Here is a 17,119-nt window from a genome sequence, read left to right on the forward strand (position 1 = left end):
GGTCGTCTCCACATTGCTTGGGCGTCCAGCCCACTGGCTGTCCTTGCATTGCTCGGGCCTCCAGCCCACTGGCCCTCCCCACTCTGCCTGAGCCTCCAGCCCACTGGCCGTTCCCACTCTGCCTGAGCCTCCAGCCCACTGTCATCCCCACATTGCTTGGGCCTTCAGTCCACTGGCCGTCCCCACTCTGCCTGAGCCTCCAGCCCACTGGCTGTCCTCACTCTGCCTGAGTCTCCAGCCCACTGGTCATCATCACATTGCTTGGGCCTCCAGCCCACTGGCCGTCCCCACATCGCTTGGGCCTCCAGCCAGCTGGTCAGCCCTGCTCAGCGCAAGCCTCCAGCCCACTGTACCTCAGGAAAGAACAAGAGGGGGAAAAAAAAGAGAGGAAAACAGGAAGTAAACAGAAGGAGCGGAGAAGCTCTGGTTGGACCATCCTGCTCTGCTGCATCTTGACTGGAACTAAAGACAAGTCCAATACCGATTCCAGACTTACACTGCCAATTTAACTCTATCACTAAACTGCTGAGAAAGTAAACACATGGTCTTCCTTAAAACCAAGCATATGTTTGACTCTGTTATCATAGAATGATCTTGCGCAAAAGGAAGCCATTTAATCATCTTGCCTGTGCCTAATCTTTGATGAAATTATTCAATTAATCCCATCTTCCAGCTTTTGTATCCCCCCCCATTCAACTCAATGTTTTGCTCAAAGTAAAAGGTGTTCATGATAGAAAGTGGAAACGATTTTTTAGGGCGACATTGGCTACCAACAATACTTATATTCCACAAGGGGGCAGCATGGCAGTGGTCTGACATTAATTCTATTTTCTACTTTGCCATATTATTCAATTTTCTTTTGAATGCTACTATTGCATCTGCTACATTACAACTCATTGTATTAAAAAAAAACTTTTGTTGTGGCCTCTGCTTGTTGAGTCACATGGAAATTATCATGTTGAGTCACATGAAAGCCCATAGCCAATATTCATGACCTTGAAGTGACATCATACTGAAATTGAGGGACAGCTGATGAATGCTGATATTTCAAGTATTGGTCACCAAGTCTCCTTTTATTTATGCATGAACAGTCATCATCTTCAGTACTGCTTCATTCAGAGTCAGATACCAGAGTACCTGAAGAAGGGCTTATGCCCGAAATGTCGATTCTCCTGCTCCTTTGATGCTGCCTGACCTGCTGCGCTTTTCCAGCAACACATTTTTAACCTCTGATCTCCAGCATCTGCAGTCTTCACTTTCTCCTCAGATACCAGAGTGTCAGCATCTCTGAAACTCCCTTTTTTATATATCAGGCAGGGCTCCATGGGAACTTGTTCTATGAGGTCAAACTGGCTCATTACAATCCCCAAGCAATATCCCAGTGTACCTACATCTACATCCCTCATTACATCCCTTGCCCTCCCTTTATCTTGGAGAGCATCCTGGGGCATTTTAGCACTGGGTTAGTTTCCTCCAATTTGGCATCCATTACAGGTGACATGTAATACATGGAGACTCGCCTTTTGTGCAGAAGCACCTTGGTAGAGGTTCACTGACTTCTTCTGGCAGCAAAGGCGTCAAGTCTACTACTTCTGAAGACTCAACAATGCTTGACGGACAGCGTGCAATCACGGTTCCAGCAGTCTTTCCGACTGCTCCAAGGGGTAGGCCAAGTCTTGCTCTGGCACCATTTGCAAATTCATATGCTCCACATGCTTGTTCAGGACTGTTGCACTCATCCGCACTTTTTACATCACCTTGCATTGACCATACGTCTTACCCATTTTTGGGCCATTTCTCTGATTCTTTCTGCCAGGCCATTGGATCATGGGTGGTGTTCTTTTATGTCAAATTCCATTCAACTTTAAGAAATACAGTACTCAAATTCCCTGTGGCTAGATGATGGCCTGTTATCTGCGACAGCACTTCCAGGACTGCATGCTTTGAATAACACGTGGTTTTTCAATTGTCATTCTAGTGTTTGATGAATGGATCCTATGCACGTCCAACCACTTTGAGTGAATGTCTACAATGACGAAGAACATTGAACCCATAAAAGGACCTGCACAGTTGACATGCAGTCCAGCATATCATTTGCCTTCTTTAAAGCCTGCCACACCTGTAATTTCCCTGTTTTATCTCTCCCTCCTTTTTTAATTGGTCGGTTTACATTAGCTACCCTTCAATCTACAGGAACAGTTCCAGAATCTACAAAATCTTGGAAGATGACCACCAATGCATCCACTATTTCTACAATCACTTTCTTAAGTACACTGGGATATTGCTTATCACTACCTTGGGAATCAATTCACCTTTCATTCCATCAGTTTCCCCAAAACCATTTCCCTGCTGATACTGATTTGCTTTGATTTCTCCATCTCACTTGGTCCTCATTCGCCAAATTTTTTGTGACATTATTTGTTTCCTGCTTTGTGAAGACAGAACTAAAATATGTATCCAATAGGTCTGTCATCTCTAAGTTCCCCATTATAACTTCCCCATTATGCAAAAGGACCGACATTTGTCTTCACTAATCTTTCTTGAATGTTCCCTGCAAGCTTACTCCCGTATTATTAAGCTGTTAGGACCTGAATGGGTTCTTTTAAGATCTGATCAAAATGATTACATGAAGATATGTGCAATTAAAAATATAGCTAATTTATTAGTTTAATCTACTTAATATACATTTTTTACACACACAAACTATAAGCAAATCTGTTAGGTTAGTATACTTTATACATATTTAAACTAATGAGTCATATTGCCTTGTCTTCATGCCGGGGACATTGGACGGCTGGCACTTGGAGCTTTATCTCAGATTTCATGGCACTCGCCTCACAAACTCCAGTCTGAGAGTGGAGGTTCATGGCACCAGTCTCATGAACCTGATCTGACAGGAAAAGTCCAAGGAGTGGGAAAAAGTGCCTGATATTAATACTGTTCTGGTTACATGCTGTCTCACATTTTGTAGTATTTTCAGTATTTTTCCAGATATTCTGTTGTGCAGAAAACAAGTTGAAAACATTTCCAAGAGACTCTGTGTTAACTACATAAAAAATGATTCCCACAAACTGTCAAGGTTATGCAGTTACCTCCCAACAAAACAGGCTGCTTTTTCACTAGATCTATTTCTATGATTTTTTTTCCACTTTCTTGTATGCTCATTGTCATTCTCTTGTTTTTGCCCTTTGCCCCCTCTTTTCTGTCTCTCTCTCTATAGGTTCATATCCTTCTGCCATTTTAATTAAACTAGTTTAGGTTAGTTTTAGTTTTGGAAACCTAGAGAGTAGAAGTTTATGAACAGTTTCTTGGAAGGAGACATGACTTGAAATGAGAATGGGACAGTTCAAGGAATAAATGACTTTGGTAGAAAGTTGGTTGCTATAACTTCCAGACCAGGAGTGGTTGGTCAGAAATCAGCAGGTTCTGAAAAGACTGAGAAAGTCTAAGGCTTCAGCCTTGTGAACATTCATTTAAGAATACCTCAGTGTTCAAAGCAGTGAATTGGGGAAGTTCTGGTGAGTCAAATTTAAAATTTTGAGGTAGTGGGGTAGTTTCACTGGATGTAAAATTGTACAGTGATGGTTTTATGGTATAGATGAGACAGGTTTTTACAACGTTTTATGATTTTCAATTTGTATTCTATGTTTAGATAACTTGTTTTATTTTAATATTTTCCTTTTGTTCATTAAACTTCCGTTTATTCTGTGATTCTTCATCACTTGGCCTTGCTGTTAACTTTCATCTGTTTTTACCCCATCTTCAATGAAGAAGCAGCAGCTGTCAGTTTATGCACATTTTTGGGGCTCATGTTGGCTCTTCCTGTCTGAGGCCAAATTGAATTGAGTACCCACAAAGAAAACTTTTTCTAAACAAATTGTGCTTTATTTTCTGATAGGTGAGAAGCGTATATTAATTAATCTCACCTGAAATCTCAAATCATTGCTCATTGGAAACATTAATTACACCCAATTACATTATCCAAATATTTGAATGCTTACTTCACCAGAACTTTCTGAAAACAAAATATATATTTTTCAATAGTAACATCTTGCACCAGTGATGTCTGACTTAAATTATATTTTCATCTTTGTTTGGAGAATGATCTCTCAATGTCACAACACATGTTTTGCTAAAACTTGTGAATATCATAAGAACATAAAAAACGGGAGTGGGAGTAAGTCATCCGGCCCTTCGAGCCTGCTGTGCCATTCAATAAGATTATGGCTAATCTTTTTGTGAACTCAGCTCCACTTACCTGCCCACACACTATTATCCTTAATTCCTTTACTATTCAAAAATCTATCTTCTCCTTTTCAATTTTTCTTGGCTTGAACTGTTGAAAATCTGGTCCCTCTGCATATAATGATTAAAGTGTGGAACTTGCCACTACTTGAACATTTTCTTTTGCTACACATTTGATATACAATCATTCTTGAAGAAGTTTTGCAGTGTTTATTTAAGTTTTTTTTCTTGTACCGAAAATAATTCCAAATCTTTAATAGTGAAATTGGGGACAGAATTTCACTGGGCACCAGATGACAGGCTATGAGACAGGAGCTGTTGGTAGCTCCCAATGCACTCTTGCTGACAGGTAGGTTTCCAGTGCTTAGGACAGCAGAACACATTTGTCTCAAAGTAAATTTGGAAGTCATTTCAAAACATTAAGGGCCCATTGAAAGGCATTTACACAGGCCACTTGCATAGAGTCACAGAGATGTACAGCATGGAAACAGACCCTTCGGTCCAACCTGTCCACGCCGACCAGATATCCCAACCCAATCTAGCCCCACCTGCCAGCACCCGGCCCATATCCTTCTACCTTTGAGCCAGTTCTGTATCCAAATGGCTAGTTCTCCCTGTATTCCATGAAATCTAACATTGCTAATCAGTCTCCCATGGGGAACCTTGTCGAACGCCTTACTGAAGTCCATACAGATCACATGTACTGATCTGCCCTCATCAATTTTCTTTGTTGCTTCTTCAAAAAACTCAATCAAGTTTGTGAGACATGATTTCCCACGCACAAAGCTATGTTGACTATCCCGAATCAGTCCTTGCCTTTCCAAATACATGTACATCCTATCCCTCAGGATTCCCTCCAACAACTTGCCCACCTTTGAGATCAGGCTCACCGGTCTATAGTTCCCTGGCTCGTCTTTACCGCCCTTCTTAAACAGTGGCACCACATTTGCCAACCTCCAGTCTTCCGGCACCTCACCTGTGACTGTTCGATGATACAAATATCTCAGCAAGAGACCCAGCAATCATTCTCTAACTTCCCATAGAGTTCTCAGGTACACCTGATCAGGTTCTGGGGATTTATCCACCTTTAACCGTTTCTAGACATCCAGCACTTCCTCCTCTGTAATATGGACATTTTGCAAGATGTCACCATCTATTTCCCTACAGTCTATATCTTCCATATCCTTTTCCACATTAAATACTGATGCAAAATATTCATTTAGTATCTCCCCCATTTTCTGTGGCTCCCCACAAAGGATACTTGCTGATCTTTGAGGGGCCCTATTCTCTCCCTAGTTACCCTTTTGTCCTTAATATATTTATAAAAACCCTTTGGATTCTCCTTAATTCTATATGTCAGTGCTATCTCATGTCCCCGTTTTGCCCTCCTGATTTCCCTCTTACGTATACTCCTACTTCCTTTATACTCTTCTAAGGATTCACTCGATCTATCCTGTCTATACCTGATATATGCTTCCTTCTTTTTCTTAACCAAACCCTCAATTTCTTTAGTCATCCAGCATTCCCTATAATAACCAGCCTTCCCTTTCACCCTGACAGGAATATACTTTCTCTGGATTCTTGTTATCTCATTTCTGAAGGCTTCCCATTTTCCAGCCGTCCCTTTACCTGCGAACATCTGCCTCCAATCAGCTTTCGAAAGTTCTTGCCTAATACCGTCAAAATTAGCCTTTCTCCAATTTAGAACTTCAACTTTTAGATCTGGTATATCCTTTTCCATCACAATTTTAAAACGAATAGAATTATGGCCGCTGGCCCCAAAGTACTCCCCCACTGACACCTCAGTCACCTGCCCTGCCTTATTTCCCAAGAGTAGGTCAAGTTTTGCACCTTCTCTAGTCGGTACATCCACATTCTGAATCAGAAAGTTGTCTTGCACGCACTTAAGAAATTTCTCTTCATCTAAACCTTTAACACTATGGCAGTCCCAGTCGATGTTTGGAAAGTTAAAAACCCTGACCATAACTACCCTATTATTCTTACAGATAGCTGAAATCTACTTACAAGTTTATTTCTCCTTACAAGTATGTTGTCAATGGCAGAGCGTATGCCCAGCTGTGATGTGAGGAGGTTGCCAGCTGTATGGAAGACTACCAGCCATTTGCCAAGGTTGTTGAGGCTGGAATTTTAAGTATATTCGAGGCTCACATAAAGTTTTAATCATTCTGGGAATTAAAGGTTGTGAAGAAAGAGCAGTGAAGTGGAATTGAGGATTATCTGATCAGCCATGATATCATTGAGTGGCGGAGCAGACTCAAGAGAAAAATGGCTTGCTTGTGCTTATGGAGTGCATTAAAGCCAAATATTCCAAGGCCTCAAAAGGGGCTGCTGTTATGGAGTGATATTCCTGTAAAACCCAATACGGACGGACGGACTCAAATCTGTTTCCTGTGCCCTTCCTACTTGGTCAATTATAAAAATGTTACCTCAGCATGTTCACCTTTCTCGTTGGTGCTCTCAAGTGTCAGAGTTCTTGGTCTTTTGAATGGTCAGCAGAAAGCCAACTTGCCAATCTTGTTAGTTCACAGCTCAGGGCTACAGATCTTAATTGCCTCCTTAAGCCATAAGAGAATAAGACACAAAAGCAAATGTATGGCCATTCAGTCCATTGAATCTGCTCTATTATTCAAAAAGATCTCTTACTGATTAAAAATCTGTCTATCTTAACTTTGAAATACTTAATAATCAAACCTTGACAGCACTCTGCGATAAAGCATTTCACTGATTCACTATCCTGTGAGGGAAGAAATTCCTCCTCACTTCTGACTTAAATGAGAGAGTCCTTGCTCTGAACTGTACTACTTAGTTTCATACTCTTTGACAAGGGGAAACAACCTATTTGTATCTAGCCTGTCAAGTCTCTGGTATGTCTCAATAAAGTATCATTGCATTATATTCAACCTGTCCTCACAATCGCTCTAAACCTAGGATCAACTTAGTGAATGTATGTTGGACTGTCTCTAATGTCAGTACACCTTTCCTTTGAATATGGGATCAAACTGTTCATAGTAATCAATGTGTGTTCTAACTAATGTCTTGCATAGTTTTAGCAAGCCTCTCTATTGTTATAATTATTCCCTTTAAAATAAAGGCCAATTTTTAATTTGTATAACAAAGAACGCATTTGGTATGCTCTCCTTTAGTATTGAGTACAGGAGTTGGGAGGTCATTTTGTGGCTGTACAGGACATTGGTTAGGCCACTGTTGGAATATTGTGTGCAATTCTGCTCTCCTTCCTTTCGGAAAGATGTTGTAAAACTTGAAAGGGTTCAGAAAAGATTTACAAGAATGTTGCCAGGGTTGGAGGATTTGAGCCATAGGGAGAGGTTGAATATTTGAACTATCGGGAGCGTCAGAGGCTGAGGGGTGACCTTATAGAGGTTTACAAAATCATAAGGGGCATGGATAGGATAAATAGACAAAGTATTTTCCTTGGGATCCGGAAGTCCAGAACTAGAGGGCATAGGTTTAGGGTGAGAGGGGAAAGATATAAAAGAGACCTAAGGGGCAACATTTTCATGCAGAGGGTGGTACATGTATGGAATGAGCTGCCAGAAGAAGTGATGGAGGCTCGTACAATTGCAACATTTGAAAGGCATCTGGATGGGTATATGAATAAGAAGGGTTTGAAGGGATATGGGCCGGGTGCTGGCAGGTGGGACTAGATTGGGTTAGGATATCTGGTCGGCACGGACAGGTTAGACTGAAGGGTCTGTTTCCATGCTGTACGTCTCTATGACTCTATGACTCCATGACTCTCTGGCTCTGTTACCTGCTGAACTTTTATGCTCGATTTTTGTGATTCACAAGGACCTCTAACTCTCTCGGTGTTGAGCCTGCCGCAGTCTTTCTTCATTCAAATAATATTCAGCTCCACTATTCTTCCTACCAAAGTGCATAAGCTCACATTTTTCCATATTATATTTCATCTGCAAGGCATTTGCCCACTCACCTAACCTATCTACATCTTCCTGTAGATTTCTTATGTCATCCTCATGACTTGATCTCTCATCTATTTTCATGTCATTGTTAAATTGATGCTATAGTACATTAACTTCCCTTATCCAAATCATGAATGTATATTGTAAATAGTTGTAGCCCCACTCAAGAAAGCACAACAATGCTTCCACTTCCTCAGAAGGCTAAGGAAATTTAGCATGTTCATAATGACTCTTTCAGATTTTTATAGGTGTAGCCTAGAAAGCATCTTATCTGAATGTATCGTAGCTTGGTACTGCTCTGCCTAAGACAAGAAGAAATTGCAGAGAATTATGAATATAGCCCAGTCCATCATGCAAATCAGCCTTCAATCTATTGACTCAGTCTATATACACTGCTGCATTGGGAAAGCAACCAATATAATCGAAGATCCCTCCCACCCCAATTGTGCCCTCTTCCATCAGGCAGAAGATACAAAAGTTTGAAAACATATACCAACAGATTCAAAGAACAAAGAACAATACAGCACAGGAACAGGCCCGTCAGCCCACTAAGCCTGCGGCAATATATTTTGCCCTTCCATACTAAAATTGTCTTCACTTACAGGATCCGTATCCCTCTATTCCCCTCCTCTTCATTTGTTCATCCAGGTGCTTGTTGAATGCGGCTATTGTATCTGTTTCCACCACTTTTTCTGCCAACGTGTTCCAGGCACTCACCACCCCTTTTGTAAAAAACGTACCTTGCACATCTCTTTTAAACTTGTCCCTTAGCACCTTGAACCTGTGTCCACTGGTAATTACCTCTCCACCCTCGGAAAAAGCTTCATACTTTCCACTCTATTCATACCATTCACAACTTCTTTCTGGTCGCCCCTCAATCTCCTGCCTTCCACTGAAAACAAACCCAGTCCATCCAACCTCTCTTCATAGCTAAATTCTCCCATACCAGTCAACATCCTAGAGTAGTACTGGAAAAGCACAGCGGTCAGGCAGCATCCGAAGAACAGGAAAATCAACGTTTCGGGCAAAACTATGTGCAATATTCCAAGTGTGGCCTAACTGAAGTTCTATACATTTGCAGCATAACTTGTCTATCTTTATATTCAATGCTCCTTCCAAAGAAAGCAAGCATGCCATAAGCCATCTTTACTCCCTTATCTACCTGTGCTGCCACCTTCAGTGATCTGTAGACCTGCACACCCTGATCCCTCTGCATACCAATACTCCTAAAGGTTCAGCAATTCAATCTATAATTTCCACCTTCCAAAATGCATCACCTCACATTTATCCAGATTAAACTCTATCTGCCATTTTTCTGCCCATGCCTCCAACTGATCTATATCCTGCTGTATTCTCTGACAATCCTCCTCACTATCAAGAACTCCACCAATTGTTGTATTATCTGCAAACTTAGTAAATAGACCATCTTTTATGTAGATCATGAGCAGCAGAGGCACCAGCACTGATTCCTGTGGAACATCGCTAGTTACAACCCTCCATTCCCAAAAGTGTCCTTCCATTGCTGGCCTCTGTCTCCTATAACTCAGCCAGTTCAGTATCCATCTTGCCAGCTTACCTCTGATACCATTTGATTTAATCTTTTGTACCAGTCTGCCATGAGAGATCTTGTCAAAGGCTTCACTGAAGTCCATGTAGACAACACCAACCGCTTTAATCTCATCAAATATCTTCGTCACCTCCTCAAAAAACTTGATCAAGTTAGTGAGGCATGACCTCCACCGCATAAAACCATGCTATTTCTAATAAGTCCATTTGCTTCTAAGTGCGTAGAGATCTTGTCTATAAGAATCTTTTCCAAAGATTTCCCTAACCCACCAACTGAGACTCACAGGCCTGTAATTTCAGGAACAGATTCAAGAACAGATTCCCCACTGTTACCAATTTTTGAACGAAGCTCTCAAATAATAAAGTTGATCATTCTCTGTACCTTCTCTGTAGCTGTAACACTATATTCTACATTCTGTTCTATTACCCTGATGTACTTATGTATGATACAATTTGCCAGGATAGTACGCAAAACAATACTTTTCACTGTATCTCAACACGTGACAATAATAAATCAAATCAAATCACATCACCAGTTACAGGTTGCCATCGTGGAAAAAGCTTCCCCACCATTATCCTAACTCTGTCTTCCATTAGGTAAACAAACCTCAATCCTTGCTAACATACTGCTCCAACATTTAAAGTTCATTTTTTGTATTTTTTTCTTCAATGCTTTTCATTGTTCATCAACTATCTTTGATGCCAATCTGCTTTTCAATGCAGCCAAATCTTTGTACTTACTGTTGATTAAGTTCAGTACAATTATTTCCAACCAAAATTTTTCACTCACAAACTGGGTTTTTAATTCTACCATGTAATGGTCACTGCTTCTGAGATCATTTATTAAAGGGGTCTCATTATGCATTACAAGGTGCAAACTACCATGATCCCAGGTTGGGCACTCAACATATTGTTCTAGGAAACTGTCTTGAATACACTCTATGAATTCTTCCTGATGACTAGTTCTGATTTTCACAATCTACATAAAGGTTAAAGTCATCCATGATTAATGTATTGTCTTTTTAATGTGCCCTTTTTTTTCTGTCCTCCAATAAAGCTAATGTTAGGTAATCTATAGACGACTTCTAACGGTGTCTTCTTCTCCTTACTATTTCATGCTCCACTGATTTTTTTTTTGTCTTCTCATCCAAAATCATTTTTTGCTGTTGCATTTTTTAAAATTATTCTTTTGTTGGATATGGGCATCACTGGCTGATCATAAATATTTCATCTCATACTAACAAAGTTACACCATCATACTGTCCATCCTTCCTATCCTTTCAAAAAATTCCATACACATAAATATTTAGTTACCAGCTTTGTTTTCCTTTATATTAGAATTAGCATTTTTGTCACATGTACTCACATGAGTACAGTGAAAAGTTTACAACTCGCCACTTATGGCGCCATCTTAGGTACAAAAGTACCGAGGTACAAATTCTGCCGTTCAAGTTCTTTGGGGAAAAAAAATAGAAAAATAAAGAAATAAGAAGTCCAGCCTTGCAGATTATAGGAATAAATTAGAAGACAGAAAAGTTTTAAAAAATTAAAACAATGGTCATTCCAATCCAGTTTATGTTGGCACCTAGCACCCAGTCAGCAGTGAGCCTTGACTCCAGACTGTGCTCAAGGCCAGGAGACCACTCAAGATCAGACCATGCTGGGCCGCTGAAAGATCATCATGCAGAGTTGGGAGATAGCCATGCCAGGCTGGCAGGATGCCATGTCGGGCTGTGAGGATGCCAGGTTGGGCTGGGAGGATGTCATGTCAAGCCAGGAGGCTGCCATGCTGGGTCTGTGCTGAATCTGAGATTCTGCCACGTCAGGCCAAGAGGACGCCACGCTGGGCCAAAAGACTGTCTTGTCAGGCAGGAGGATGCTTCACCAGGTTGGGAGACTGCCATGCTGGGTCTGTGCTGAATCTGGGATTCTGCCACGTCAGGCCAAGAGGATGCCACGCTCGGCCAAAAGACTGTCTTGTCAGGCAGGAGGATGCCTCACCAGGTTGGGAGTCTGCCATGCTGGGTCTGTGCTGAGGCCAGGAGTCCATGGCCGAAAGTTCGAGTCTGTGCTGAGGCATGTAGTCTCAGGCTGAGAAGAAAGAAGAAAAAGAATAGAGAAAGAAAAGAGAGAGAAGAAAAGAAAAGGAACAGACAGAGCAGATGAGCTCTAGCTGAAGTGAGCTACTCTGTCACTATCCATGTAACCATACAAGTGAGCTTTAAAGTCATACACATTAACCTCCATTTGTGTTGTTAACTCATTTATTTTGATTTGAAGACTATGTTCATTTATATAAACATCCATAATTTTGTCTTTTTTACCATTTTCCATATTGACCCTATTTGCTACCTTGTTTAAAATGTTTGTATACTTTGTCCCTTCCTGCCCCACACTTGAGTGTTATTACCTCAAGGTAATGATGCCATATTATTTTTTCCTTTGGAAGTCTTTAGAACCATAGAATAGAATCCCTACAGTGTGGAAGCAGGCTATTTGGCCTAACATGTCCACACTGACCCTCCGAAGAGTATCCCACCCAGACCCATTCCTCTACACTTTCCCTGACTAATGCACCTAACCTACACATCCCTGAATGCTATGAGCATTTTAGCATGGCCGATTCACCTAATCTGCACATCGTAGATTGTGAGAGGAAACTGGAGCACCTGGAGGAAACCCACGCCCATGTGCAAACTCCACACAGACCTGAGGCTGAAATTGAACCCGGTTCCCTGGCGATGTGAGGCAGCAATGCCTTTGTTTGCTTGTTCTAGAGTTCTACTCCCCTCTATTTAGTTAAAGCTTCTTCTGTTCTCCTAGTTCCTTGATTCTCATGGCAACATTGTGGAGATGTCCTACCTCCCACCTGAGCCTGCTTTTCATCCATGTCTGCTGGTCACCCATATCCAACCCAATGGCAGGATCTCCACTGTTTTGGAAAAGAATCTTGCCCTTAATATCTGTAAATAAGTTTGTTTATCTTCTACTTTGGTTCATGAAAGATTAATTATTGTTTTCTCCCTCACTCTTAGATGATTTTATGAAACAGAACCGTGGCATGCTTCTCGTATTCTCACTGAAAAATCCTACCCACCCTGAATACCAATATAGTTCAGACAGCAGTGTCTTATGCCTGGATTTCCACAATATGTATCCTCATCTGATAGCTGTTGGCTTTTATGATGGTTGTGTTGCTGTCTATAATATCATGGAAAATGCTACAGGGCCTACTTACAAGAGTTCACCTAAATCGGGCAAGCACACTGATCCTGTTTGGCAGGTTAGTACTGAAATTGAGATATTTCAAAGAGGATTTACAACTTTTGGAGAAATATTATTTCTATTTATTTATTTATTTATTGAAATATTTCAAAATGCAAATGTATGTGTCTCCAGATAGCTTAATGGCTTTTTTTGGTATTTGTTGGAATGTCAGAGAACATTAGTTGACAATAACTGTTCAAGTGTTTATCCTTCTAAATGGCTGAATCATTTAAAGGCACAAAAAAGTGGCCTGCTCTATAGAGAAGGAGGTGACATAAGAGAAAGGAAACTACTTCTTTCAACATTTTGCTTGATTGTTACTGCTCATTAAATTATCATCCTGATCATTTGATTGTCAGTGTTATTTGCCATTAATTTCTACTCTTTCCAAGAAACCTGAAATTACCAAGGACAATTGATTCTCATTGAAATGATTCTACAGAGGCCGTCACCAAGTCAGTCTTTATTTTCACGTGAACAGTCCTTGACTATCGTACACCTAATACAGAGTCAGGCACCAGAGTGGCGGCAGCCCTGACACTCAACCTTTTTATGTCAGCCAGGCCACCCTGATTGGACCATATTCCAAGTCCCAGTTAGGGAATTCATATTGTATGAGTTCCAGTTAGCTGATCGTGTTACAGTCTCTACATCCTTCCCCTCTCTGAGTCCACAGACATAGGTCAGTCCTTTCTCTTTGTGAGTCTCTTGGAGCGTTTTAGCACCGGGTCAGGTTTCTTTGACTCTGCATCTAACATGGGCAGGATGCAATGCATAGGAATTCAACTCTTGTGCTTAGAGTGCCTTGGTCTCTTCTTCCAATGGCAAAAGCATTGAGGTGGCTACTTCCATCACTCTAATTCAGAGGACTCAAAAACTTTTGACAGAGTAAATTCATGAATTCCAGCAGTACTTCCAAAAATTCCGAGGGGCAGGGCACATGATGCTCCCACATTGTTTGCAAATTCATGGCTCTTGTAAGGTCAACATGCTTATTCAGGGCAATCAAACCTACTGAAACTCAACACATCCCTGGTCCTGAATACACATGACTATACCCCTTATCATGTGAGGCCATACACAAAATACCATCTCCTGTATCAAACTCTCTTTCACTTGGCAGAGTCTTTGGTGTGGCATTTGAATTCCTGATGCTGTTTCACCCTCTCCCGAGGTACAAGAAGATCTGACTTGGTGCGAATCTTCTACCCATTAACAACTCTGCCAGTGCTATCCCTGTTTTTGCATATGGGGATCCTTTAATCAAACAAGAATTGTAGCAGCTTGGTGAGGCTGTAGGCTGTTTCTTTCAATTTAAAGTTTGGATCGCCATTTCTGCTTGACCATTGAATTATGGGTTGTACGGAGCTGTACTTATGTCAAATCCCATTCAACTTTAAGAAATACCCAAAGTCTCCTGGTAAACAATGGCCCATTATCTGTGACTAACAATTTCAAGACTCACTGTGTTTGAAAAGATGTGTGCAGTTTTTCTATAGTTATCCAGCGTTTGACTTTATGTACATTGAGTCAGTTTGAATGGGCACCTACAATGACTACGAACATTGACCTCATGAAAGGAGCATAGTCGACATGCAACCAAATCCACATTTTACCTGGCCATTCCTGTGGATGATGCTGGCAGTAATTTCTGTCCTTGTTGACACTCTAGACATTGCTCCACCAATGTAGCTATGTCTGCATCCAGGCCTGGTCACCAGGCAAAACCTCTTACCAATGTCTTCGTTTTGGAGACCCCTGGTTGGCCCTGATGGAATTTAGACATTATTTGGTGATTACTTTTGCTTGGAACAATCAGTCTTGTTCCCATAACAAAATACCATCTTCTTTCATGAGCTGGTCTCTCCAGGTCCAAAAATGTTTCAATTCTGGTTGTTATGGACTTTTGGTTTCATTAATACAAATTGTTTCAGTTTGAAAAGGACTGGATCTTTCTGTGTCCAAAGTTTGATATTGATGGCTGCAGCCAGGAATGTGTCCAGAAATTTTAATATCATTGCAGACTCTTCCATTAGGAATACCATGAATAGTATATCCGCTAATGGGAGGCAGCTCAATGCATCCACGTTCATTACTCAGCCTCCCAGAAAGTGTTCTAACTTAAAATTATAAGCATTTCGCATTACAGCCCACTGCCGAATACAGCCTGAAGCTATGGGCACCACTGTCTTGTCCTCTTCATGCAGATCAAGTCACGTTTTCTGGTCTGTGATTATCACAAATTTCGTTCATGAAGGTATTCATCAAACTTCCTACCTCCAAATGTGACCACGAATCCTTCATTTTTTTTCTAGGTAAATATACACTCTGCATTAGTCAAAGTCCTGCATACATAACTTAATTGGCATTCGTGTCAAATGGGCCACCAATGAGTTAATAGCACCCCAATGCCATATCGTGAGGCATTTCAGTTTAATATTAGATCCTTCTTGGGATCTTAGTTTGCCAACACTCTAGAGGATGATTGCTATTTCTGTCTTTTATTGAAAGCTGTGGCTTGACTATGCAACCATTTCTAAAACAATTTAGGATGCAAAGGTGCCAGGATGGATGCCAGGTTATATATGAACTTTCCATTATAATTTACCATCCTAGAAATGACCTAAGCTCCTGGACAGCCATGGGAGCCTGGACACCTTTGACTGCTCTCACTTTATCTTCCAATGGATGTAACCCAATCTTGTTAACTCTGTGGCCCAAGTAGATCATTTTGGGGGACCTGAACACACATTTTTCCCACCTTAGACATCCCACCTTAGACATTTGGGCGGCACGGTGGCACAGTGGTTAGCACTGCTGCCTCACAGCGCCAGAGGCCCGGGTTCAATTCCCGCCTCAGGCGACTGACTGTGTGGAGTTTGCACGTTCTCCCCGTGTCTGCGTGGGTTTCCTCCGGGTGCTCTGGTTTCCTCCCACAGTCCAAAGATGTGCAGGTCAGGTGAATTGGCCATGCTAAATTGCCCGTAGTGTTAGGTATGGGGTAAATGTAGGGGTATGGGTGGGTTGCGCTTCGGCGGGTCGGTGTGGACTTGTTGGGTCGAAGGGCCTGTTTCCACACTGTAATGTAATCATAATCATAATCAAACCGGCCTTGGAAAAACACCTTAGGATGATATTCATGTTCGCTAAGTGTTCCTTATTATTTTTCTCTGTTATCAGAGCATCACCTAGGTAAATGGCAACCTGAGGTAAACTTTGCAAAATGTTCTCAATCAATTGCTGAAAAATTGAACAGGCTGACATACACCAAAAGGCAGTCTTGTGTATTGGTACAAACTGCTATTGGTATAAATTGTAGCATATTTATGGAAATCTTGGTCTGAACACAATTGCAAGTTGGCATGGCTCGTGTCCAGCTTGTGAAGGATAGACCCAACTTTGCTTAAAAATCCTCTATCTGATGGATTGAATATTTATCCAGCTGTGCGAAAAGGTATACCACTTGTTTAAAATCTCTAAAAGGCGAACTGACCCATTGGGCTTCAGAATCAGTACCACTAGTTTCTGCCATTCTACGAATTTGAATGGATTGACAGTTCCTTCACTTTCCAGCCTTCTGATTTCTGCTTTTACTTTTTCCCATAAGGCCAATGGTACTGGGTGGATCTTGCAGAATTGTGGTATTGCTTCCTGGTCAGCATGCAAAGTGGCCTTGGATCCTCTGATAATCCATAGACCTTTTTGGAAGACTTCTGGGTATTTAATGAGGACTTCACTCAGCCAGCTGTTTTCTAATTGAACAGTATTGAGCCAGTCTAGGTAAATCTTTCACAATCAGTTTTGCCCCATTAAGCTTGGGCACAACAATTACTTGGATCCTAATGTAGTTACTGATAACTAGCCAGCCGCCTTTTGAAAGAAACTAGAATCAAAATTGTGTCCTTAATCTGTAAAGGTTCCCCATTAGAGGTTCTCAGCCTAGCACAAATTTAAGGGCTGGAGTCCAGAGCGAATTCTATTAAAACTGGTTCGGCAATAACTGATACTGGTGCAGCTGTATCGACCCCTTAGAACTAGGTGACCACTTAACCAGACATTTATCTTGATTGGTTCTGATT

The 17,119-nt window shown here is 41.3% G+C and overlaps 1 protein-coding gene across 3 annotated transcripts in view; it reads left to right on the forward strand.

Moving 5' to 3' along the window:
* The window catches only part of dnai1.2 (dynein, axonemal, intermediate chain 1, paralog 2), a 294,979-nt gene that overhangs the window by 122,312 nt on the left and 155,548 nt on the right, over window positions 1-17,119 (forward strand). For all 3 annotated transcript variants that reach the window (XR_015757982.1, XM_087990134.1, XM_043683992.2), the window contains one exon: window positions 12,809-13,056. Coding sequence is in view for 2 of the 3 variants with exons in the window: in XM_087990134.1 (XP_087846260.1) it covers window positions 12,809-13,056 (248 nt within the window). In the remaining variant the exon portion in view is untranslated. The remainder of the gene's footprint in view (window positions 1-12,808; window positions 13,057-17,119) is intronic.

The sequence above is a fragment of the Chiloscyllium plagiosum genome, unplaced genomic scaffold (assembly GCF_037043375.1).
Source record: "Chiloscyllium plagiosum isolate Xiang-an unplaced genomic scaffold, Cpla_swu_hap1 HiC_scaffold_1, whole genome shotgun sequence".
NCBI classification, from domain to species: Eukaryota; Metazoa; Chordata; class Chondrichthyes; order Orectolobiformes; family Hemiscylliidae; genus Chiloscyllium; species Chiloscyllium plagiosum.